The sequence below is a fragment of the Typopeltis vanoorti genome, chromosome 3 (assembly GCF_054136105.1).
Source record: "Typopeltis vanoorti isolate ZY-2024b chromosome 3, IOZ_Tvanoo_1.0, whole genome shotgun sequence".
NCBI lineage: Eukaryota > Metazoa > Arthropoda > Arachnida > Uropygi > Thelyphonidae > Typopeltis > Typopeltis vanoorti.
Window position 1 is genome coordinate 49,513,977 of NC_143551.1, and position 26,609 is coordinate 49,540,585.

A 26,609-nucleotide genomic window follows, 5' to 3' on the forward strand; every position below is an offset into this window, starting at 1 on the left:
ATTGGCTGAAACAGTAAAGTAAAACCTTAGAGCAGATATGATGTTGATGAAGATGGAAAACATGTCATATCTGCTGAAGATGCAGCAAAAATTTCTTTAGTGTATTTTAGGTGGGAGGGAGGGGATTAAAAATAGTATTGAATAACAAGAGAAAGGAGGTCAAACGACAGATAGCTCAGAAATGAAAAGTATTTTGTATATTAAGTAACCTTAATTTTAATAAGGCTACAATACTGGATGGATATCACCAGGTAAATTACAGGAAAGTGCAAAAGAGCTTGCAGTGCCCTTGACTTGGTTGTTCAACAGGAACAGTGGAATAAGAAAAAAATAGTGCCATTGCATAAGGGATAATCCAACTCAGTGGTGCCCAACTATAGCCAGTGTGTATATCAGACATAGTGGTGAAGGTGTTAGAGAGAGAGACTGGTTAGAGATAGAATATAAACCTGGATTGATGAGATGGAAATCTTTCAAGAGAGCAGTAGCATGGGTTGGTTAAGGAGAGGTCTCACTTTAGTAACTTGGTTACATTTTAGATTAGGATGATTGTACTGGATCAAGGAGGTACTTCTATACTGATTTATCTGGACTGTGCTAAAGCATTTGATAGAGTACTACGTAAACCACTACTGAAATTGAGCATGATGGGAATGGATAGTCAGTTTGATAGCTGCATTACAGGGATGGTTGGAGGCTGGAGTCACGTAACGTGAATAACAGCCTTATTAATTTTAATAAGGCTGCAATACTGGATGGGATATTACCAGGTAAATTACAGGAGAGTGCAAAAGAGCTCGCAGTGTCTTTGACTTGGTTGTTCAACAGGAATCTGGCAAAAGGATGGATGTCCTGATACAGTAAAGTGACGAGTGGGTACCACAGTGGTTTGTTATGGGACCAATGGTATTTAATTTATATACTGATATAAATCTGGGTGGGAGAGTAGATAATCAGTTGTTGTTGATGATGTTAAGTTAGGAAGAGCAATTTCAGGAAGTTCTGCCATGATTTTGCAAGAGGATTTGAACAGTGTATTGCTATGAAGTGGCATCACATTCTTCAGCCCAATGTTTCTATGTATAAAGTTATGCACTTTAGCCAGATAAGAACTTGCATACAGATTACAGTTTACAATTATGTTGGATTTTGATAAGGCATTTGATAGGATACCACATGAAAAGCTGTTGCATAAACGGGAGAATATGGGATTGGAATATAAACTCTTGACTTGGATCAGTAGATGGTTGACAGACAGATCAAAAAGTGGTATACAGTGGATGTGAATCTGCTAGATTTAAGGTCACCAGTGGTGTACCTCAGGGTTTGGGATATTGTTGTTCAATCTATACATTAATGATATTAGGAAGGGTCTAACAGATGTGCAATTTCCAGCCTTTTTAAAATTATTTGAAAAGGCTGGAAATTTGGGCAAAAGAAAATGGCTATCAGTTTAATGTTCATAAGTGTAAAGTTATGCATTTTGGTGTGATGAGATTTCCAGTGGCATATTATATTAGCAGGATTATGCTACATGAAACTGATGAGGCTAGGGATCTTGGCATAATGGTGGATAGGAATTTGAAGTTCAAATGTCACAAAGCAAAAGTTTCAAATACAACTAAGAGGATAATTGCAATGCTGAAGCAAACCTTGACATTTAAGGATAGAGAAGTCATTTTGCATCTTTATAGGACCTTGATAAGAGCATGTAGATTTATGGTCTTATTATCGTGCACAGCTCTGGTCACTTGGGTTCCAAGGGGATAAAGAAGGTGTGGAAAGGGTGCAAAGAAGAGTTACAAAGATTATATCTGGATTATGGGATATAGATTATGAGGACAGATTGTGAGTATGTGGATTACAGACGCTGGTTAACACGTTCGCTGCCACGCTACTTTGGCATGGTCTGTTCCCCTAGGACGAGCAGTTTTACTTCTTCAAGGTCAGTACGATAATCTCGTTACCGGAGGTAAACGTCCTACGAGTATACTCGTAGTTGGCTTGTACAGAGCATATACGGTCTATGAGAATACACAGTTTTGATGCTAGCCCCACAAGCCAAGCATTTTCACTTCTTCAAGGTCACTACAATAATCTCGTTCCTGGCGGTAAGCGTCATACGAGTATACTCGTAGCTGGCTTGTGAAGCAGGTTTACCCACTACGAGTATACTCGTAGTTGGCAGCGAACGTGTTAACAGAAGAAAGAAGGGTGATATGATAGATGTATATAAACTTTTGAATGGGTGTTAGGATATTGTCTGATGAAATTTTTTGTTACATAGAAGGTGAGGGGAGAGAACACAGTAGATCCATGGAAGTTAAGTTTGTTTGCAGTCAAGAAAGGGGAAAGAGCTAGGTTTTTCTCTCACAGAGTAGTGAATGAGTGAAATAGTTTGCCTTTAGGGATAGTGCGTGCATATAGTGTGAATGAATTTAAGAGACGGTATGACATTTGGTTTGGGTGATTTATAGCCTCCTGGAATGAGTCCTGGACTCCCTGGGAGGGTCTCAGATGATGATGATGATAATAATAATAATAATAAAAGATAGAATGAGGTTTATCATATTGGAGGAGCTTTGCTTCAGGAGGTGGAAGAGGCAAAGGATCTGGGGATCTTGGTAAATAGGGAACTCAAGTTTAGGACACACACTGAAAAAGTTATAAGGATTATCCAGAAAGGTAATCCTTACAACTTTTCTAGGTAATCCTTACTTGTAACCCTTACAAGAATATGGATAAGAAGGTGATAATTTCCCCTGTATAAAACAACACTAATTAGGTCTCATTTGGATTTCTGTGCAGAGATCTGGTCACCTGACTATACTTGCGATAAGGAAACATTAGGAGGGAGAGAGAGAGAGCAAAGGAGAATAACTATGACTATCTCAGAACTCTGAAACATTAAGTATGCAGAGAGATTAAAAGAATGTGGCCTGCAGAGCTTGGGAGACAGGAGCCTATCAAACCGACAGGGGGAGATGTTGGAAGTTTATTTTGCACTTGGTTAGACTATAATAAATTTAGTTTAATCCTTTATCCAAGTGTAAGCAAACAAAGTTTGCTTACACTTGGATAAAGTGTAAGCAAACTGAAATATCTTCAGGACTGAGGTAAGGTGATGCAACACCAGACAATTTCGAGCAAAGGTGGACCAAGCTCTCATCACTCCTTGTCTCAGTATCTCCCATAATGCAAAGCACATCTCCTTGCAGACATGTATACTGCTATGTATTAAGGGAAGGGCCACTACCCAGACCAGTTTCGACCTTTATTGAGGTCTCGTCAGTGGGAGGCAGACCCAAACATGGAGATACTAAGGCAGAAGCAATAGGAGAGGTCATATTTATCTATACAAGTTGCCAACAGGTGTACCACTTTATTATTGAATTACTAAATAGAAATCTAAATTTATCTGATTAGATAAATTTAGATTAAACTAAATTTATTATTGTCTAACCAAGTGCAAAATAAACTTCCAACATCTTTCTTTGAATCCAGAGTAATTCAATAATAAGGTGGTACACCTGTTGGCAACTTGTATAGGTAAATATGACCTCTCCTATTGCTTCTGCCTTAGTATCTCCACGTTTGGGTCTGCCTCCCACTGATGAGACCTCAATAAAGATCGAAACAGGTCTGGGTAGTGGCCCTTCCCTTAATGCATAACAGTGTACATTTCCGCAAGGAGATGTGCTTTGCATTATGGGAGATACTGAGACAAGGAGTGATGAGAGCTTGATTCACCTTTGCTCGGAGTTGCACCACCTTACCTCAGTCCTGAAGATATTTTCAAGTGCAAACTTTGTTTGCTTACACTTGGATAAAGGATTAAACTAAATTTATTATAGACAGGGGAAGATTGCATAGGGTAATGGGAGAATGAGAGGTCACTCCTGTAAACTGCACAAAGGTTGTGAGAGTAGGGTAGTGAAAAGGAGTTTTTTTTTCACATGTTACATGGTGAATGAGTGGAATGCATTGCTAGTGAGACTGCTCTAATACTGAATGTCGTCAAGGCAAGGTGTGGTATACGAGTGTGACTTCTGCAGTGAGTCTTTGGACTCCATGCAGCTTGGAAGTAATAATAATAATAATGCAAATATTACATGTAAGACAGGAGTGCACCTGATTCCGGAGGCCAGTCCACCTTCCTTAGAATTCTGGTTTCTACAGATACCGAGTACTGTTACTTCCCACAGATATAGTTAATTCTGTTTAAATTACATTAGCTATATGGATCATGTTATGAAAGAGTGGCAGTAAAAGTGATATTAGAATTTGATATATCAAACAGCTCTTTGATTTATGCAGATGATGTGCTGCTAAATGTTAAATTGTGAATGAAGAATTTTATGATTATTAATACTTCATTCATGATTTAACATGAATTGCATTTCCTGAGCTAAATTTGCTCCTAAGTAAATTGTAATTTAAATGCTTACTGTTTTTTGATCATTGAAATAATAATTGTAATTTTGTTTAGTTATTTATCTTATATAAATTCTTTATATTAACTTGTAAATGTATCCTAAGCGAACGGTAATATATGCATTTTATTTGTTGATACTGAAAGTGAAAGAATTTCTAAGGGACTCTGCTAATGTGATTTGATTAGCTGCTGTCAGAAAACTAAGTTATTTTGAGATAGCGTGCCTTAGCGTTGGGAACTGTACAACGATCACGTGGGAATTTCGTTGTAAACTGAAAGAGCGGAGAAAAACAAGTTTGGGCAGGAAAGAGAGAGAGGATTTATGAGATATAGGAAGAAGGAACCAGAAGGAAATTGAAGAGGGTGTGGGAAGGTCGTGAGATGTGATCTAACCTGGAATCGTACGACATAATAAAGATTTGGAAACTTGTTCCGATTTTAATGAATCTTACTTCAAACTCATATTTATTTATAGTTTTCTGTCACCTTGTAAAGGAATTTACCTGAGTGAAAGGATAATAATATGATCGAGATTTAAAGTAAGATAAGTTATTATGAGCAAGAAAATACATTTTCCAGTCTTAACAAACAAGTTATTGAACTCAGGGTTACTATAACTTTTGTGTTGTCTATAGTGGAAGATTATCGAGTGCCTAGAAGTGTTGTAAGAGTTTTCCATAATGTGCAAGCTATGATGATCATACTGATAAGAATATCTATTCTATAACTAACATGTGATAGTGTTGCTTGTGTCCGGAGAACTTGGTCAAATTTCGTGTTGCTGGAACCAGCTAGTCAAGCTTGAATGAGTGATATTATAAAACATTTTCCTTGTGAAACTAATGTGAGAAACTTCATTGAAGAATTAGTTTGTGTTTGAATGTGTTATCTCAATGCAAGAAATGCAAGACTGAGCCTTTTAAGAACTATTTTAATCCTTTGATATATATTGATGATGCCAGCTAAGTGTTTGATAAAATTGAAGTTTGTGATTATTCTACGAGACTAAAAAGAATTACTTTTTAAGTGTTTTGCTGAATATTGTTGTAGTTTAAGGCGAAACTAAGTTGAAATCCTAACGGATGAGAATTGTGAAAGCCTTATATATATGTTCTAACAGTAAATGATGCACTCAGCTGAGTAGATTCTAAATACTTTATAGAATGCATAAATTATTTTCTAATTGTATTGATCTTAATAGAATTCTTGTTTCACTTGATTCTTGTGCTTGCCTAATTTCAGTTTCATTGCACCGCTCATTAAAATACGAATCTTGCAGGAAATCCTATGTATAAGTAAGAAAATTTCGGCCTGTAGTAAGTTCACGTTACTGTTGTGCTATCTGATGCTTGATTCCTTCACAATAATTGTGTGATTTCAAACATAGAGTGGCACAGTATAATAAAATGTTTCTTTATGTTTGAATGTGGGGTCAACCAACAACTAGCAAATATAAGGTTGGATGAAAGACTAAACCAACAAGATCATGTTATGAAAGAGTGGCAGTAAAAGTGATATTAGAATTTGATATATCAAACAGCTCTTTGATTTATGCAGTTATTCAATATTAGAGAAATAATAGTTAAAGAATCCTGGAGACTTGCACTGGATTTGTTTGGCAGTAAAAGTGATATTAGAATTTGATATATCAAACAGCACTTTTACTGCCAAACAAATCCAGTGCAAGTCTCCAGGATTCTTTAACTATATTGAATAACATGATAACAAATTTGGCATGAAAATTAGCAAGAGAAAGACAAAGTATCAAAAATAGGCAGAAACATGTAAAACTTCATTTTCAATGGCCAACCTAAAGAAGTAAAAAATTTTAGTTATTTAAAATTAAATATGGAAAAAGACAAATGAATAAGCACATGTGGTATTGTGGAGAACCAGTTGAATAAATTTATATGGAATAAGAGAGAAATTAATAAAAACACTAAACTAGCAGGAACATGGAAAACTTCAGTTATTTGCACCCTCAAGGGATGTACATCCTTTGAGGGTGCATATTAGGAAATTGATGATTATGACAATCCATATTCATTTGTATAACCTACCTCTTATCCAGTCCCTCATTTCTTCAGTCAACTCAAAATAATTTCAGGTAAGAAACCTTCTCAATGAATGGTTTTTAATTTAATATTTAATGATTTGAATTAAAATTGAATTAAATTAACTGAGGTAGCAGTATTAATCAACACCCAAATGGTAACTTAAGCACTGTTTAAATCACATTTATAAGTTTTTCTCTCTCTTCTTCACAACCTTTATTTTATCCACAGGTTAAAGATTGAGGACTATAGGTTACAAACTTTCTCTCCCCCATGCATGGCACTCATATGAATTCCCTCATTTATGAAATTGAAAATGTTTTATGTGTATGAAAGTAGAACATTTTCAATATACATACTGATACGTTACAATAAATAATATATGCCCATACACAATAGGTAAAACAAATTTTGTTATTCTATTGATAGTTAACTGGCTAGTTGCCTAAGCGTTTCTAATCGTAAAGAACCTATTATGGTTAGAAAAAAAAAGTTATTCAACATTTGTCAATTGAATGTTAACAAATGAATAAATATAATACATCTATTTATTTCAATATTATTTATCACTTTCATGCTGTCTGCTTTTCTTTTTTTTTTTTGATGTATGAAAAAAGAAATTTAGTATCCCATAATGTACACCTTTTCATATGTGTATAATGCAATGCATTATGGGAAGGGCCACAACCTGACAAGTTTCAACCTTATTGAGGTAAGTGCAGGGATACCTCTACAAAAACTCTGAATGATCTACAAGATCACTCCAAATCTCACTGGACTACTACTAAACTCATCACTAGCTCCACCCAGTGACAGGCAAAAATCAGGCACCAAGTAGAACCTCCATACTCTCAAGGAACCATCAGTGGGAGCCAGATGCAGAAGATACCATGGTCATCATATTACTCATATACAAGTAGTTAAAAGGTGTCATACCTTATTAAAATACTCTGAATTAGAGATACATACTGAAAGTTTTTTCACTTGGTTATACTATAAATTAAAGACATCAGGAAATTATATTCTTGGTTTAATCCTTTATCCAAGTGTAAGCAAACAATGTTTGTGCACGAAGTATCTTAATGACTAGTGATACTTGTATATACAGGCTAATGACTTCACATCAATTTGCCCTAGTATCCCATAATACAAAGAACACACCTTTACAGATGCATTTAATGAAAGGCATTATGGGAAGGGCCACTACCCAGAATAGTTCCAACTTTTTTACTCTTGAGAGACACTTTTGTGACATTATGATTAGGAATTATAGACACGTTAACACAAGAATATTTTAATATTTGCCAAATATTTCAGTTGAAACTAACAGACTATTCAATGGCTACATAGGAACAGTTTTTAACAAGGTGGAATACCAACAAATGATCATTCAGAAGTAGAATGAGCCATGTGATGTTACATTGCTAAGCATTAAAGAGAGGAAAAATTTCATCAGAACGATGATTAAATTATAGATATTAATTCACAATTTCATATAATAATCTTAATTTATAAATAACATTAGACTAATGTAGGAATTAAAAGTCAATTAAAAAAAAAAATTAATGTGTTATCCTGATTAAACTTTCCCATATTTTTTGATAAGGATATACAGTCATTTCGATTCAAGTCAGGGCGTTGAAGTAAGGCCTCAGCACTCTCTTTGAATAGGCGTTCAAATTTATGGCGACATCTATGTAGAAGGCGAGTCTTGGACCAGAGGATGTTGTGGCTTGTCTCTATCCCATGCTAAGCCAATCCAGACTTATTGGATTTGTTGTGCCGAATGTATGATTGATGTTCTTGAATTCTTTTTTCTATAGAGCATCCTGTTTGTCCAAACTAGGACAGATTGCAGTTACAAGGAACTTGATATACACCAGACAGAGACATAGTTGAGCATTTATCTTTAGAAGAGGGGAAATAGATGGATATTTTGTTAATAGGTATATAAGTGGCTATTAAATCATATTTCTTCAGAATTCTATATACTAATGTATTTCTCTCAAAAAGACTTTACAATTACTTGCTGACATCTTCCTACAAGATATTATAAAATTATTTGATTTCGTGATGCACTCTGGATATTTCTTGTGCCAAAACAAATTCTACAAATTCTACTTTCACCTGCGCTAGTCAACTTTTATTTGGAACATCTAGAAGACATCCTGTTTTCATCTATATTCCCTCAACCATCGTTTTAGGTGAGATATATATATATATGACATCTTTTCAGTGTGGCCTCATAACAGATTCCTTACCTTACTTTTTAGCTACAATCAATTCCTTACATCCTCATATTAAGTTTACCATAGAGAATGAAAACGACAAGTTATCCTTTTTAGACATCCTCCTCATCCATTCACTTTCAGGTATTCTAACAACAACAGTTTACAAAAAACCCACTTTCACTGGATATTATATTCTCAAACAATTTGCTCATCATCCTTATCAAAAAACAGGAATCATAAAATGTTTAGTCCGACGAGCTAGAACTAATTGTTCAACTCATCATGAATTACAGAAAGAACTTTCAACTATCAAACATCACATGAAATTAAATGGCTTCTCTGAAAAAATGTACACAACATCTGTTCAATTCCTACAATCCAATCCAGAACAACAAAGATTTAACACGTCGAGTTCTAATTCCATATATTTCCGGGATTTCAGAACCAATTTCAAGAATTCTGAAGAAATATGATTTAATAGCCACTTATATACCTATTAACAAAATATCCACCTATTTCCTCTCTTCTAAAGATAAATGCTCAACTATGTCTCTGTCCCTGGTGTGTATCAAGTACCTTGTAACTGCAATCTGTCCTACTTTGGACAAACAGGACGCTCTATAGAAAAAAAGAATTCAAGAACATAAATCATACATTCAGCACAGCAAATCCGATAAGTCTGGATTGGCTTAGCACAGGATAGAGACAAGCCACAACATCCTCTGGTCCAAGACTCGCCTTCTACACAGATGTCGCTATAAATTTGAATGCCTATTCAAAGAGAGTGCTGAGGCCTTATTTCAACCCTAACTTGAATCGAAATGACTGTATATCCTTATCAAAAATATGGGAAGTTTAATCAAGATAACACATTAATTTTTCTTTAAATTGAGACTTTTAATTCCTACATTAGTCTAATGTTATTTATAAATTAAGATTATTATATGAAATTGTGAATTAATACCTATAATTTAATCATCGCTCTGATGAAATTTTTCCTCTCTTTAATGCTTAGCAATGTAACATCATGCAGTTTGTTCTACTTTTGAATGATCAACTGTTGATATTCCACCTTGTTAAAAACAAGGTGGAATGTTTCTATGTAGCCACTGAAGATAGTCTTCAGTGGCTACATAGGAACTATTCAAATATTTCAATATTTGGCAAATATTAAAATATTGTTGTGTTAAGTGTGTCTATAATTCCTAGTTTCAACCTTTATTGAGGTCTTATCAGTGGGAGCCAGACCCAGAAGAGATACAAAAGTTGAACTAATGCAGAAGTCATATATTAACCCATTGACAAGTAGTTAAAAGGTGTCATACCTTATTATTAAATTACTCTGGATTAGAGATCGCTGTTGAAAGATTTTTCACTTAGTTATCTGTAATCCAGAGTGCACCGGTGTCCAAAAGCTAAGGATAAACTACATTTTTACCTGTATATATAAAAAAATTTTCATGACTATAGCCAAATGTGGACAAATTTATTGCAAGCATGCTGATAAATTATATTACACAAAAATGTGTTATAAATTTCACACAAATTAAATTGCAATACGTTTTTGGCAAAAGTTACAAATTTCCTAAGGATATAATACTATAGGTTAAGAAATTAATTACAGTGCTTACACGAAACTATGCAGAGGGATATCCACCAGAATTGCAATACAGCTGTCACAATGTCGTACCATGCTAAGCACCAAACGATTCAGGAGTTCTTGAGGCAAACTGGCCAGGAGTGTGCTGGCAACTCGATTCTAATATCATCAGTCTGCAGAAGTATTTCCACTGCTCGTGTAATATGTGGTGTGACATTGTCATCAATAAAAATGAATTCTTTGCCTACAGCACCAAGGAACAATTGAACATGACATCAAAACAACTTCGTTGATATCGTTCACCAGTCATAGTCCCTTTTTCCATCACTTCTAGCTCAGTGCATCTGTTAAGCATAATGCCTCCTAATACCCCGACCCCAGCACTGCTGTATCCATCCTTTTCAAGAACATTCTTGCAATGGTAAACAGTACCACTTTCATGCCAGATCAAGTATCATCTAGAATCAGAGGAAAGACTAAAACGACTCATTTGTAAAGAGTACATTAGCCCACTGGTGTCATGTCCAATTTTTATGGATACAACACCACCGAAAACATGTTCAACAATGATTTGTGAATAAAAGGACATAGACTACAGGCCTTCAGGCATATAGGTTGCAGATGTCTTGCCACAGTTTGTTGAGATATCCGCTTGAATGGAACCGACTCACAAGCGGACCTGCTGTGGTGCGTTGATTATGTTTAGCTGTAATAACCAAAAATCTGTCTTCATGCTCTGTGGTAGTCAAGGGTGACCTCTTAGCCTTAGTCTGAACAGTGTCCTGGATATAACGCTATGTGAGATTCCAAACTCTCTATCAATATCATTAATTCTGCAGCTTTTTTTAAGCTTTCCAATAATTCTTCCCCACATGAAATCATCTAGATGATGTCTTTGACACATTACAAGACATCCAAGTATGCAACTTTATTCTTTCACAAAAGAGCTTCCTTTTATCACAATTCGCTTAGCACAACCTTTTGCCTTTTATCATGCTGAGTGCTATCATGTGACCCCTTTATGTGCAAGATTTGAAAATTTGAATCTGCACTGCTTTCTACTCAAAATTGTCAGTTTGTACAAAATTGCCACAAGCTTATTCATCTGAATTTGCAGTTGTAATTTTCAGAAATAGTTTTCGTCCTTAGGCTTTAGACAGTAGTCTAAAGTTTCAATAATAAGATGTGATACCTTTTAACTACTTGTATATGAGTAATATATGGTACTTCTGCATTAGTTCAACCTTGGTATCTCTTCTCGGTCTGGCTCCCACTGTTGAGACTTCAATAAAGGTTGAAACAAATCTACATAGTGACCCTTCAATAATCCATTGCATGTGTGCTATGCATTATGAGATAATAAGGCAGTTGGTGAGAAGTCATTAGTCTTTAATCTATATACAACCCCTGGTCGTGAAGATACTTCATGTGCAAACATTGTTTGCTGGATAAAGACTTGGATAAAGGATTAAACCAAGAATATATATTTTCATGGCATCTGTAATATACAGTATCACCAAGTGAAAAAACTTTCAACATCTGTCTCTAATCCAGATGTATTTTAATAATAAGATGTGACACCTATTATCTACTTGTGTATGGGTAATATGACTTCTGCATTAGTTCAACTTTGGTATCTCTTCAGGATCTAGCTGCCACTGATGAGACTTCAATAAAGGTTGAAACCAATCTGGGTAGTAGTGCTTCCCATAATGCATTGCATTACGCACCTCTGAAAAAGTGTGTTTTCCATTATGGGATAATAAGGTAACTGGTGTATAATCATTAGCCACTATATACAAGTATCCCTAGTAGAGAAGATACTTCATGCACAAACATTGTTTGCTTGCGCTTGGATATAGGATTAAACCAAGAATATAACCGCTTGGCATCTTTAATTTATAAGCTTTAATTTTTCAGTTAATGTTGAGTTAGTGTTTATGATAAATATTTGACTAAATTAAATATACAGCTATATTGTTGAGTATGAGATGGAATGATCTTTTTTTTTTAAATTTTTTTTTTTATATGGATTTTAGGTAAACAGTACATATGAAAGGGATGCAGATGATGTGGACAAAATTTACAAGTTATTTCAGGTAGCATTACTTATTTTAATAATGTAGTGACTTTTGGATTATAACAATTACATCACTCCTAAATAATGCCTCACATCAAAGGAATTTCTTAAAGATCAGAAAAATACTCAATGATTACTAATCTTATCTATAAACTAATATTCAAATTAGCTTCCATTGTCTGTCTTTCTGAAGATGAATTCCCCTGATAATCAGTACCAGGTGTGCACAGGATGCTAATGAAAACTCTTCTATTACAGTCTGACAGATATACAGCTAAACAAACAGAAAAACACTAAAATTATATATTTATGAATAAAAAAAAAAGTGAATTAAAAGATCATATATTTGATGCAGTGAAACGGAGAAAAACCACTACCTCAAAAGCACAGCTTCAAAAGTGAAAGGCTAGTCTAGAAATCAGCACATGCGCTATAGAACACTCCTAATGTAAATAAATTTGGCTGTAAAAAAACTGTCAAAGATGGGGGGGAGGCTGTCATCCTCTACCTAAAGCAACAACAAAAACTAGCCATTTATGACTGCATCCAGAAGGCATAGTCAGAATATCAGAATACGTCTATGAAATTTCATGTTCTTATTCAATCATACACCTGTGTGCCCTCATGAGTACTTATGATTAACCTTGAAAATGTCTTAGTAACTACATGAAAAATTTTGGAAATAAAATATTTACTTCCTTATCTGCTGTGCTGTGATAAGTATCACAACCACTGCAAGTCTAAATATGTATAAGATTGGTATGACAAGTTGCTAGCAGTACATAAAACTGTTCTGACCAGTTTTAATTTAATGATCTGAGAGCTGGGTTAGAAATAAAAACAGTTGACTAAAGACCATAGATATGCGAGTTCTGAGGTAAATTAGGGGAGTAAATAAAGGGTATCAATGGGAAGACCAACTTAAACCAGCTTTCTTCTGAAAGGAACTTCTAATGAAATTAACAAGAATGATGAAGCTGGATCAAAGCTTTCTGAAAGTTCAACTTCTGATAGAGTTAATCTCATAAGAAAGCACCTCCTCTTTACTGATTTATAAGAAACATGTAACCAGAACACTGGAACTGTAAAGAAAGAAATTAGAAGAATTTGAGTTAAAATTTTAGAAATCAGTGAACTGAGATAGAGGAATGGGTCACTTTGATACCAATGATTTCATGATATATTACTCGACATCAAAACCTTCGAAAAAATGGAGTACTATTCATAGAAGAGAATATAGAAAATGCATTTTGGGTTACAACCCAGTGTCTGACAGAATAATCCTAATTATTCTAATTAGGATTATTCTGTCAATTATTAGGACAATCACAAACATCCATAGTCTTGGCATGATTCAAACTTGTAATCTCTTGGCTGGAAAGCAGATAAGCTAACCATTCAGTCAACCAGGCTGGTGATGAGGTCGAAAATTTTACAGTAGATTGCAACAAATAGTATACAGTATTGATAAAACAGATTTTCTGTTTATGTTAGGTCATTGCAATGCAAAAAAAAGTGGGAGAAAAGGAAGAACAAGGCATTTAGGACTGAGGATTGAAGCAGGAGAAAGAATGTTGGAGTTTTGTGTTGAGAATAGTTTCTTTATTGCAAACACCTACTTGCAATAAAGAAACTATTTTTGTTTGTGATTGTCATAAAAGAAGATTGTACGCATGGATTTCACTTAATGGTGAATACAGAAATCAGGTAGATTGTTGCCAGCAGAAGGTGGAGAAGTATTATCCAAGCAACAAACACACTACATGGTGCAGATTGTGGAACAGATCATCAATTATTGAAAGCTGAAGTTAAATTGAAATTAAGGGCTAAGAAGAAACAAAAGAACATCATATAAATGAAAAATCATATAAATGAAACATTTAAAGCAAAAGTCAGAAAGAAAGAAATTAAAGTTTGGATAGGATAGGAAGAGAGAAGAACTGTGGAAAGAAATAAAATGTACAGTAATATGAGAGGTTTCAGAAAAAATAAGATAACACTTTTTTTTTCTTAATAATGGCGAAAGGGAATGAGATAAAACACAGTGGACAGACAGACCCATTAATAACATAAAAAAAAACAAAAAAACTTGGCATTGCAGTGTGGCACTACTGTTGCCTCACAGCTAATTCCAGCTGTAAGATTGCAGTAACCATGCAAGTGAGGTCCAAAACAGGTGTCCATGAAGTTATTTGTTTTTAGCAAGCAAAAGGGGTGGGGGGGGGGGGGCTTCACCAAGTGACATCTACCATGATATGGTTGCTGTGTATGGCAAAAAAGGTGATGTCAAAGAAGCAAGTGTGTTTTTGGTGCAATGAATTAAAATGGGCCTTGGTGACATTGGACGAGCAAGCCTTCATCGAGCAAGACAGAAGACAATATTTCGCAAATAAGGGCATTATTCTTGAAGACCAGCGAGTGAAACTGAAAAACTGCATAAGAGGATGAACTTGAGTAAGTCCACCGTTTACAAAATTGTTCATGATGTCCTTGACTTTTGAAAAGTGTGCTTCTACTGGATGCAAGCAGAGAAGCACAAGGCAACACACACATACAGATGTGTACAGAGAATCTGTTGCAATACAGTGACAAAGGTGAGGATTTTCTCGCTCACCTAGTTATAGGAGACAAAAAGTGGATTCATAACTCAATCCTGGAGAGCAAACAAGACTCCATGACTAGGAAACAGCCACAATCTTCTGTGTGCAAAAAATTCAAAATTGTTCCCACTGTCCAAAAAGTCATGGCCACAGTGTTCTGGGATCTAGTAGACTTCTTGAAGAAAGAAGGAACAATCAATGCAGAGCTTAACTGTGCAATGTTGGACAAACTGAAAGCCAACATTCAATGCAAACAACCAGGACTCCTGACAAGTGGCATGATTTTGGTGCACAAAAATGCTACTCCACACACACTGCACACCACTCTAGAGTGGTGTGCAGTGTGTGTGGAGTAGCATTCCCCACTGTAATCATTGGGGAAACTGCCACATCCCCCCTACAGCCTAGACTTAGCATCTTCAAACTTCCATTTGTTCAGCCCCATCAAGAAACACCTTTCAGGAGGGCATTTTACTAAGGATGAGGATGTTCATCAGATGGTGTGATGTTGGTAACTAGGTGTGGGCACGGACTTCTTCAGTACTGGTATTGATAAACTGACCTATTGTTGGGACAAGTGCATCAATATTGTATAATGAAACCTGTGGAGCATTCATGACTAAACATACACACGTAACCACAGTAGTAAGATTTTTAATAAGTAAATATTTCATCCTAAGTATCACAGGACATCTTCAGTACAGTTAATTCAAACAATACTAGTTTAATTTTATATGTAACAGTTTCATTTTATATGCAAGTAAAGTTATGCTGAAAGTGATCCAACAAAGGCTGGAGCCATATGTGAATAGAGAATGCAACAAGTGGTTTCTTTGCATGGAGGGTGGTTGAACCATGGAATGCATTGCCTGATAGAGTGGTGAGAGCAAGAACAGTCAATGAGTTTAAGGAGTGGTATGCTAGACTTTGTGTGTCCTAGGAGGGACTTCCTACGATGAGTCTTGATAGACTGTGTTTCCTAGGAAAGAACGACTCATCGTCTTTTGACTCCTTGGAGGCCTAAATAATAATAAGAAGAAGAACAGGCAGGCTTGAATAGAGATAGAAGAACTAGAGTCTAGATAGCAAACATGAGATGGATTATGCAAAAAACAAGAGAATTTCAGAAGGAAGTATTCATCTGTTTCATTGATTATTAGAAAGCTTCTGATTACATGGATCACAACTTTGGAATGTCAATTGTGAGATCAATGGGAATATCTGAGCATCTAATTCTCTTGATAAGAGAGCTGTATGACAACCAAGAAGCTTCAGTAAAAACAGTCTCTGGAGAAACAAACAGTGTTTGAGTGGAAAAAGGAGTGGGTGTGCCAGGATTGTACATTGTCACTATCTTTTTAATATTTTAGTGAATATATTATGAGAATGGCTAACTTAGACAAAGGCCCAGCTGGAATTACAACTGGTAACAGAAAAATAAATAATTTAAGATATGCAGACGATATAATCCTCATAGTAGAAACTAAAAAAGATCTGAAGTGGTTGATTCTACTGGTTAAGAGGGAAAGTAACAAAGCCAGTGACCTTAATTTAAACATCATTTAAACAGCCATCACATTTAAACAAAAATGATGGCTTGTGGCAATTTAGATGAATTTATGATCGAGGAAGATAAAATAGAGATCATTGAAATTTATGATTTACTGGAGTCCAGAATAAGAAATTATGGTAAATATGAAGATGAAATTCAAAGAAGGATAACCATAGGGGAAAAAAAGCTATGTTAAACCTGACAAAAATTATGAAAGATAGAGGTGTAAGGCTATGAAAGTTAGAATTGTTAAAGCAATGGTATTTCCAGTAGTGATGTATGGATGGGGAAGCTGGATTATTAAGAAAAAAAGGACAGAAAGTGAATTAATTCATTTGAATTATGGGTGTGCAGGAGAATATTAAGAATCCCACATGCTATAAGAATGACTAATAAGATTTTAGAGAGTACAAAGAAGAATCCTCATTCTGTCTTTCATGTCTTTATTCTGTTTAGCAATCATTGGAGGCAATAATCACTAAACAGAAGTTAGCGTACTTTGGACATATTATGTGAGCAGATGAATCACTGGAAAAGGCAATTATGCTCGGGAAGACTGCAAAAGAGTTGGATAGACAACATAAAGGAACTTACTAACTTGAACTTACAACTGCTGAAAGAAAAGACGAGGTTGAGCGGGATGGAGCGTCTTTGTTCGCAAGATCAAGTTATGTGCCATTCAGTTGTTTTTCACTGGATGACACATAATAACAATAACAACAACGTCTGTTGTAATCATTCTGTTCAAAAACTAAGTAGGGCCTTTTATCCAGATGCACTGCCTGTCTTAAGGATGAAATTTGTTCTGTCCTAGAGGCTGAAGTTTTGAACATTCCAATTTTTTGGAATGTTCAAAACTGAAGGATGGTGATGTGAAGTGGCATGTAACTATCTGCCTGTATGTGTAGATTTGCAATAGATTGAATGCATGAAGGAACCTATGCAATTTCCTTGTAACCAAGGTATTCAAGAAGGCTAGAGCCCCTTCTTTTTCCTCTTCAACAGTAAAGGTCATTTGGGAGTGGATACTGTTAAGGAATTGTAAAAAGTTGGAAAGAGCTTGTGGGCCATGTGGCCAAATGGCAAAGACATTGTCTACATACTTCAGCCACACTTTGGCTTGAGGGTGATTGAATTAAGTGCCAATGTTTCAAAGGATTCCATGTACAAGTTAGCGATGGTGTGTGTGTGGGGGGGGGGGACCCATTGCTACACCTTCAGTTTGTTTCAGGGGCTGGTTATTCCAGCTAAAATACCCTGATTTAAGGCAATGCTTAAAGAGTGAGCAATGCAAATATTGGGAATATTTTGGAAAGCAGCTTTAGTGTACTACCTTTTTGCTATACACAACTAACTGAAGGTTCTGTATAGCAACTACAAAGCATGTAGAGTTTTTAATATAAGGACGATGTCATGCTGATATGCTTTTTTGAGTTTGGATGCCAAATGTTTAGCAAGTTTATAGGTAGGGAAATTTATGGCATCAATAATGGGGCATAGCAGGCTCCAGGTTTGTGGACCTTAGGTAGCCCATATAATCTTGGGATGGGGTGGGGGATAAAAATTTTTTAATATGGACAAAGTTTCCAGTGGCCAGCTTGTAATATTGTTTAAAAGACTTATGGTTTTATTTTTTATTGATGTGGGATTCTTTGTTATTGGAATGTATGTTGATGTATCCAATAGTAATTCTTTTATTTTGTTGTTGTAGGCAACTGTATTATGGATGACTGTAGCATTTCTATCACATTCCAGCAAATCTGAGACTTCTAGAATAATATCAGCTTCATTTGGCAGTAGCTTTTGATGGCAAATTCTATGTTTGCGATGATCAATGCACATGGGCTTTTCTTCGGTGATATGATGAAATTGAAGCAGTTGCTTAAAATTTTTGTTTCATCAGCCAAAAGTTTATAATCTGACCAGTGATGAATTACCTTGTCTGCTGGAAGTTGCTTAACACCACTTTTCTTTGGTGAAAGCACATTGAACTTCCTGATTAAATTTCTTTTATTTTGGTTAAATATTTTTAGTTCATTATTGGCTGATAATTGTTCTACAAATGTCCAAATATCAGGTCTGAACTGCTTGGAAAGGTTAAGGTCATATCTTGTATTAAGAATGCTAAGAATCCTATGCATGTTTTGAATTTGAATAAGTGCTCGAGAGGAGTGCAAGTTTTGTTTATCCTAACATAAGTAGGGATTAGACTGTTGTCACCGCAGAGCTAAGATATGTAAGTTGGTTAAGGAATCTAGCCCATTTTGCACATACCTTGCTACAAAACCCTTTGAACTGTAACAGAAATGATGGTGTAATTTTGCATAAATTTTAGTGCACTGCCTTATTTGCCAGTGACTTTTCTTGTTCTGGAAGCCATTGTAATTCTAGTCTCCACTCAGTGTATCTTAAAATGTCTTTGAAAATGCTAGTTTGAGCTAGTGAAATGTCATGTTGTAAATACTTATTAAATTTATTAAATTAGTTATTATAAATAGCTATTAAATTTATTCTATTTTCTTAAAATAGAATAAATTTAAAAATTTATTCATTCTTAAAAATATTCATGTTTATTCTATTTTCAACATGAATATTTTTAAGAATGGAAATCTTAATATGGAAGTAAAACAGATGTTTGATATAAGAATGGCAGAAACCCAGAAAATCAAGATAAACTGAATGCAACAGGACCTTAGAAGGCTGAAACAAGACATGTGATATATAATAATTAGTTTGGAAGAAAACTGTTCAGTGGAAGATAGTAATAATGTAAAGTTAATTAAGTCTGACTATAACTATCTCATACACTCTTTGGAAGGTGCATATCAGGAAATAATTCAGAAAATGCTGATATAACATAATAATAATACAATGTATATTAGCAGTCATAATTCACTTACCTAAAATAAGGCCAACCATAGTGCTCAAATATCCAGTTCCACTGCCAAGATTCAAAAACGACAAGCCTGGTTCTAATTTAAGTGACTCCATTACTTCTGAATAAATACAAGGTGCAGAAAGATGTAAATCTTCATGTTTCCAGGCCAAGTCTCTATATGCATTTTCCTTGCATCCTTCAACATAATAATCAGCCCGATCTACAGCTCGAAACACTCTTTCCACTAATGGTGTCTTAATATATTCTGCCTCAACTAAGTTATCTATTAGCTCATCGTTATCTTCACCAGCACTAACTGCACCTCCCATTTCAAACAGAGGAATAACTTAAACAAACAAATGAAAAACAAAAGTCGCATTAATTTTCCCTCCTTTGCTAAACAAATTTTCTATTAATACTAACTTTGTAATATTTATAGTTCAATTACATTTTCATTTTTTAATTAAAAAGAATGAAGTATGAAACCAAAATTATATGCACAGTGAATAAGTTTGACATATTCAGCACAGAAGCAAATTTACTGATCCATACTTTCAATGCAGCAATAATGCACTAACCATATTAAATACAAAATTATACTTTACCTTACTGGTATAAGACTTCAATGTAAATTATGCCATTGTAGGAGTTTAATCTTCAAGAAAGGAATTGGTTATAGATATTAAGTGTTTATAATTATAAGCGGTATACTTAAGGAGAAAGTGATGAAAGCATGTTTCCCAGGTGAGGATCAAAGATGTAGAAGCTGTTAGTTTGCAGAAGGTAGAAGTGAAAGAGTTGATTGTTTTAGCAGGAACAAATTTTAGCAGGGGAGAAATATGCAATGAGAGAGGATATGAAAGAGTTGTTAAAAGAAATGAAAATGAGAGTAAGGAAGTAAAGATTGTGAGTTTGCTGCCTCCAATTGGAGAGAGTGACCAAGCAGTCTCATTCTAGGAAGTTGCTAAACACATGGAATTCTCTGTCAAGAAAAGGTTTATATTGAACTATATAAAAAAGGAAATTATGACAGGTATTGGAGGCATCTTGGTGCAGTGGCATGGTTTGAAAGCTATAAGGAAAAAATGGCAGCAATGCATGGGAAGTATGACAGGATGGAGTTGAGAAGGACCATGATTAATAATTAATCAGTGAGAAGATTGTACAGGAGGAATGGTGTGCAGACAAGCAGATTAGTGACTATCCATTTAGAAGAATGCAAATCGTACATCTGTAATCACGACTATGGTCAATCTGGCCTTGCAGACCATGTATTGGTTACAACCCACAGGATCTCCTGGAAGAAAATCATTATGTTCCACCATAGTAAATTTAAAAAGGAAAGTGTTTTTAGAATCTGCAGTAGCACTCAGAAATCAACTTAACGTAAATAAATATGAATACATAAAACTTCCCAAAATTTGGGAAACAATAATTGTCAGAGGTCCCACTTTACAACTAGGCCACCTAAAAACACCCATAGAAGGGGGGGGGGGGTAACCACCTAGATAGGACTTTAACCCATATGTTTCATTTAGTATTGTGTTGTCTTTTTGTGTGTTAAAGAGTTATTTGTAATCCCCGAAGATGTTTCAGTGACTAAGACAAAATACTGAAAGTATTAAAATTAGTTTTTAATCCTCTTCTAGTGCTGTAAATATTCCATTAAACCTCCAACATGATGACCAGGGGTCTACAAGAAGATGCCATGTATCAGCAGATTAACACTAGTGCAGATCAAACAATTATTATGGGAGATTTCAACTATGGAGACATAGATTGAGGGAGAAAAGCGGGGGAATGACAAGATCGAAATGGAATTTATATAGTTGCTAAGGGATAATTACCCTAAACAACATGTTATAGAATGGACTAGGATTTGAGAGTGATGGATCTGGCGATAGCATCAGAAGATATATCCATAACCAAGGTAGACACTCTGCCTCCAATTGGAGAGAGTGACCAAGCAGTCTCATTCTGGGAAGTTGCTAAACACATGGAATTCTCTGTCAAGAAAAGGTTTATATTGAACTATATAAAAAAGGAAATTATGACAGGTATTGGAGGCATCTTGGTGCAGTGGCATGGTTTGAAAGCTATAAGGAAAAAATGGCAGCAATGCATGGGAAGTGGTGAGAGATTGTTTGAGAGAAGCTGTATTAGACTGCATAATCCAAGGTCAGGAGGATAAACCAAGTGGGAATTAAGTGGATAAGTAGAGATATAAAGCAAGAACTGCAAGAAACTGTGCAGGAAATATAAAGCAAAGGTGATCAGCATACTCGTGAGCAGTACAAAGTGGTGCAAGCAAGAAAGTGTGGTAAAGAAGGCAAAATACAATTATGAGAGAAAATTAGCTAAGTAGGCCAAAATAAATCCAATAGTTTTTTTTTCATTATGCAGCAAGTAAGAGGAAAAATGACCATAGTAGGATGATCCTAATCAAAGCTGATGATAAGAAGGTGACAGAGGAAAAAGAAATTAAGTTGCTGAGTGATCATTTTGCAAAGGTGTATCATCGAGGTGGAGATTTTGCAGTTGCTGATGTGCCACATTAAAATCAAGGTAGATGAACAGGAGATCAACAGCTTATTGAAAAATATCAATGTGAATACAGCAGTGAGACTAGATGGCATGTCAGCCCATGTACTATATGAATTTGCAAGATAACTGGCATTGCCTCTGATGAAGTTCTTCAATCTAAGTCTCCGCACTGGAAAAGCATTTGACAGAATACCATATGAAAAACTATAACAAAAGTTGGAGTAAATGGGAATGAACATGATACTTGTAGCATGGATAAGGAGATAGCTGACAGACAGACACCAGAGTGTGCTATGTTGTGGAGTGGAATCTAGAAGGATGAAAGAGACTAGTGGAGTACTTCAGGGTTCTGTACTAGTGCCATGACTCTAATTTGTATATCAATGATATAGAGGAAGATGTAAATGGGAATATTTAGTTGTTTACTGAAAATGCAAAACTGAGGAGGAGAATAGTTGATAAAGATGATATAAATATCCTACAGGATGATTGGGATAGCAGGCAAAGAATAATGATTGTCAATTCAATGTTGCAAAATGTAAGGTTATGCAGTTCAGGTTGCATACTGTGTATCATATGGTACTGGATTGCAGGAAATTGATAAGGAATAGTGGACAGTTGAAGTTTAGAGAGCATATTGCAAAAGTTGGTAAAATGGCTCAAAGGATTATTAGATGCTGAAAAACATGCTAACAAGTAAAGATAGAACGTTATTATCCCTCTTTACAAGTCTATGATATGACCACATCATGTTTATCTGGATTTCTTGAAGATCAGGAGGTGGTAGAGAGGATTGAGAGACAAGTGAACAAACTGGTGACAGGTCTGTGGAATGCTCTTTATGAGGATAAGTTAAAGGTGTGGGTAGCAAAGTTTGGTTGATAGGCAAAAAAGAGGGGACATAATAGAAACTTATACGATATTAAAGGGATTTTATAAAATTGATGCAAAGGAAATTTTTCAATATATGACAAATAGAGAATTGCAAGTTTTTTCACTTGGTTATATTATAAATTAAAGATACCAAGAAATTAAATACTTGGTTTAATCCTTTATACAAGTGTAAGCAAACAAAGTTTGTGTGTGAAGTATTTAGGTGCAAACCTTGACTGAGGCAACTCGTGTATAGAAACTAATGACTTCACATCACTTGCCTTAGTATTCCATAATGCAAGCACATATCCTTACAAACATGTATAATGCTATGCATTATGGGAAGGATCACTACCCAGATAAAATGTCGAAACCCAGACCGGTTTCGACATTTATTGTGGTCTCGTCAGTGGCAGACAGACCCAGAGGTGATACTAAGGTTGAAGTAAAGCATATTTTTCATATACGAGTAGTCAAAAGGTGTCACACCTTATTATTAAAATACTCTGGATTAGAGATAGTTGTTGGAAGTTTTTTCACTTGATTATACTATAAAGATATGTGCTTTACATTATGGGATACTAAGGCAAGTGATGTGAAGTAATTAGCTTTTATATATAAGTTGCCCCAGTCCTGAGAATTGGGGAAATCCCCGTACAACACATGACGTGATGGGAGCTTTTAAGAGCAAGCACCATCTCATTCGAGCGTGTATGTCGTGTCAGATTTGCGTACAAAATTTTTGAATTTATTAGAATTTTAAATTCATTTTGTTCGTGGAGTATTAAACATATTTTAAGACTTTCACTATATACATACATAGATTAAAAATTTTTGGATATGTATTATTGAACCTTTTTTAAAAAATTGTTAAATATTTCTTTTTTTGTGTGTGAATCAATTTGTAGCAATGAACAATGTCTGCTGGAAGTAAAAAAGTACCTCTTGAAAGACATTTCATCTTGCTAGAATTAAAAATGCAGATTTTGGATAGTCTTAAAAAGGGGGAAAAAGTATCACATGTTGCAAAAACCCTGGATTTAACTGAAGCAATAATCTTGACCATACAGAAAAATGAACAGAAAATTAGAGCTTCCGTTGCTGCAGGTTATTCTATCTCCGCAAATATGACAGCTCATCCCAGAGCACCAATACTTGAAAAAATGGAAAAAGCTCTTAGTATTTGAATTGATGACTGCTTAAAAAAAACTGACCCCACTGGACACCAATGTTATTAAACATAAAGCCTTAAAAATTTACAACTACTTAAAAGAAAATAGAGAATCTGCTATTAACTTTTTTGCTAACAAAGGTTGGTTCAATATTTAGAAAACACTTTTCATTACAAAACATAAAATACAAGGAGAAAGCGCATCAGCTGATAATGAAGCTCCCAAAACTTATCCAAAGGAATTACAAAAAATTATTGAACAGGGTGCTATGAGCTGAGCCAGTGGTGGAAAAGAATGCCCAAGAAAACATTTATTTCAAAAAATGAAAAAGTTGCACCAGGTTTTAAAGCATCAAAAGATCGTGTAACATATGGTGGAGCAGTTTCCAGGAGGCAGAAGGTTACAAGTTGGATCCTACAGGGCTCAGTACTAGGACCTATATTGCTTAACCTTTATATCAATGACATAGCCAGTGGATTGCAGGGGGATATTCAGTTGTTTGCGGATGATGCGAAGCTGGGAAGGATCATTAGTAATAGTGCAGATGTGGTAGCCCTGCAAGAGGATTTAAATAAGCTAGATAGATGGGCAAATGAATGGGGGTTTCAGTTTAATGCAGCAAAATGTAAGGTCTTGAGGTTTGGGAAACATCGATGGGATGATGCATACTCTATGGGAGGAGTTATACTGGAGGAAGTAGGGGAGACAAGAGATCTGGGGTTGATGATTGATAGAAACCTGAAGTTTAGGGGACATATTGCAAAGGTGGTGAAGGTAACACAGAGGATTGCTGCTATTATGAGAAGGACACTGACCTGCAGAGATAAGAGGGTTATCATTCCGTTGTATAAGTCTCTGATCAGACTTATACAACGATAATCTCCAAATCTGAGAACAATAGTCTGATCTGACTACTGTTCTCAGATTTGGTCCCCAGGATTTGAAGGGGATAAATTAACTGTGGAAAGGATACAAAGACGGATGACAAAGATGGTTTCAGGACTGTACAAGGATAGTTATGAGGATCGGCTGAGAGAATGTGGACTGCAGAGTTTGGTGGATAGAAGAAGGAGAGGTGATATGATTGAGACTTTTAAACTGTTGAGAGGTGGTTACAGGGTTGACACTGGGGAGTTCTTTCGCTTGGTTGAACAGTGGGAAGGAGTGATGACAAGAGACCATCCCTGGAAGTTCCGAAAGGAAACTGTGAGCAGGAGGGTAAGGAGTGGTTTCTTTGTGTGGAGGGTGGTTGAGCCGTGGAATGCATTGCCTGATGGAGTGGTGGGAGCGAGAACGGTCAGTGAGTTTAAAGAGTCGTATGATAGACTTTGTGTTTCTCAGGGGGAGACCTCCCCTCGATGAGTCTTGACAGACTTTATGTCTTAGGAAGGACCTCCCTCGATGAGTCTTTTGACTCCTTGGAGGCTTGAATAATAATAATAATAATATAATTACTTATGTGCAGTAATGCTTCAGGCGATCACATGGTAAAACCCATGCTAGTTTATAAATCCCTCAATCCTCGTACAATGAAAAACCTAAATAAGAGTGCTTTACCGGTATATTGGACGGCAAATAAGAAAGCTTGGGTAACTACTGATTTATTTAAAAAATCGCTTCTAAACTGTTTTGCATCAAGTGTGGAAAACTACTTAAAGCAGAAAAATCTAGATTTTAAAGTTCTACTGATATTGGATAATGCACCCATCCATCCGAAAGATTTAAATCACCCAAATATTAAAATAATTTTCTTACCCCTAAATACAAGTTCATTACTTCAACCATTAGATCAGGGAATTATAGCTACATTTAAAACTAATTTGCATCAGGAAACCGTTGCAATGGGTTTTGAATAAAGTCGATGACGGCATGGAAACTTTTCACAATTTTGGACTATTAATTTCATAACTTCATCAAAGGAATAAAACAGACAACGTTAAATGCCTGTTGATAAAATATATGGCCAGAGTCAGCACGCACACACAAAGTTATATGGGATGAATTTTACTCCAATTTGATATTTGAACTTTTTACAAAAATTTGTCGAACCATTCCAGTTTTCATTTCAACTATATTCAGGGCTACAAAGTGACAACCTGTCAAAATTATATATTGCAATAACTTTCTGACAGTGTAATACATGCAAATGTCAAAATTTGAAAAATGCACAAGAAGTCTGTGTGGTTCAGATTTAGTTCCAACTGGATCCCTTTTATTAGAAATTTTGGTAAAGAAGTTTCGAAATGATATTAATACTTCTGCTACAGCTGGATGAAATTTAATGAAATTCTATAGTTAAGATCTATATTAAAATTTGTCAGTTTTGATTGAAATCTGATCATTATTTTTGTGATAAAGTAGAATGAACTTTTTTATTTAGAGAAAAATTACTATCTTCACAATGAAGTAGCAGGTACACTTCAGAATAATGTTGTAAAAAACAACAAAATAATTATTATGTTTCAATGACCACCTACATATGTTGTCTACATTTTGGGAAGTATTGTTAGGTATTAGGTATTGTTACCAAACACTTTTACTGTCTTTCGATTAACGGATTTTGTTGAATTTTCATAGAACCCATAAAAAG

At 35.3% G+C, this 26,609-nt stretch overlaps 1 protein-coding gene across 1 annotated transcript in view; it reads right to left on the reverse strand.

Moving 5' to 3' along the window:
• LOC150108113 (protein-L-isoaspartate O-methyltransferase domain-containing protein 1-like) overlaps positions 1-26,609 on the reverse strand; it is a 115,245-nt gene that overhangs the window by 56,040 nt on the left and 32,596 nt on the right. The window contains exon 2 of the mRNA XM_090415598.1: positions 19,453-19,776. Coding sequence (XP_090271724.1) covers positions 19,453-19,759 — 307 coding nt within the window. The 5' untranslated portion in view covers positions 19,760-19,776. The remainder of the gene's footprint in view (positions 1-19,452; positions 19,777-26,609) is intronic.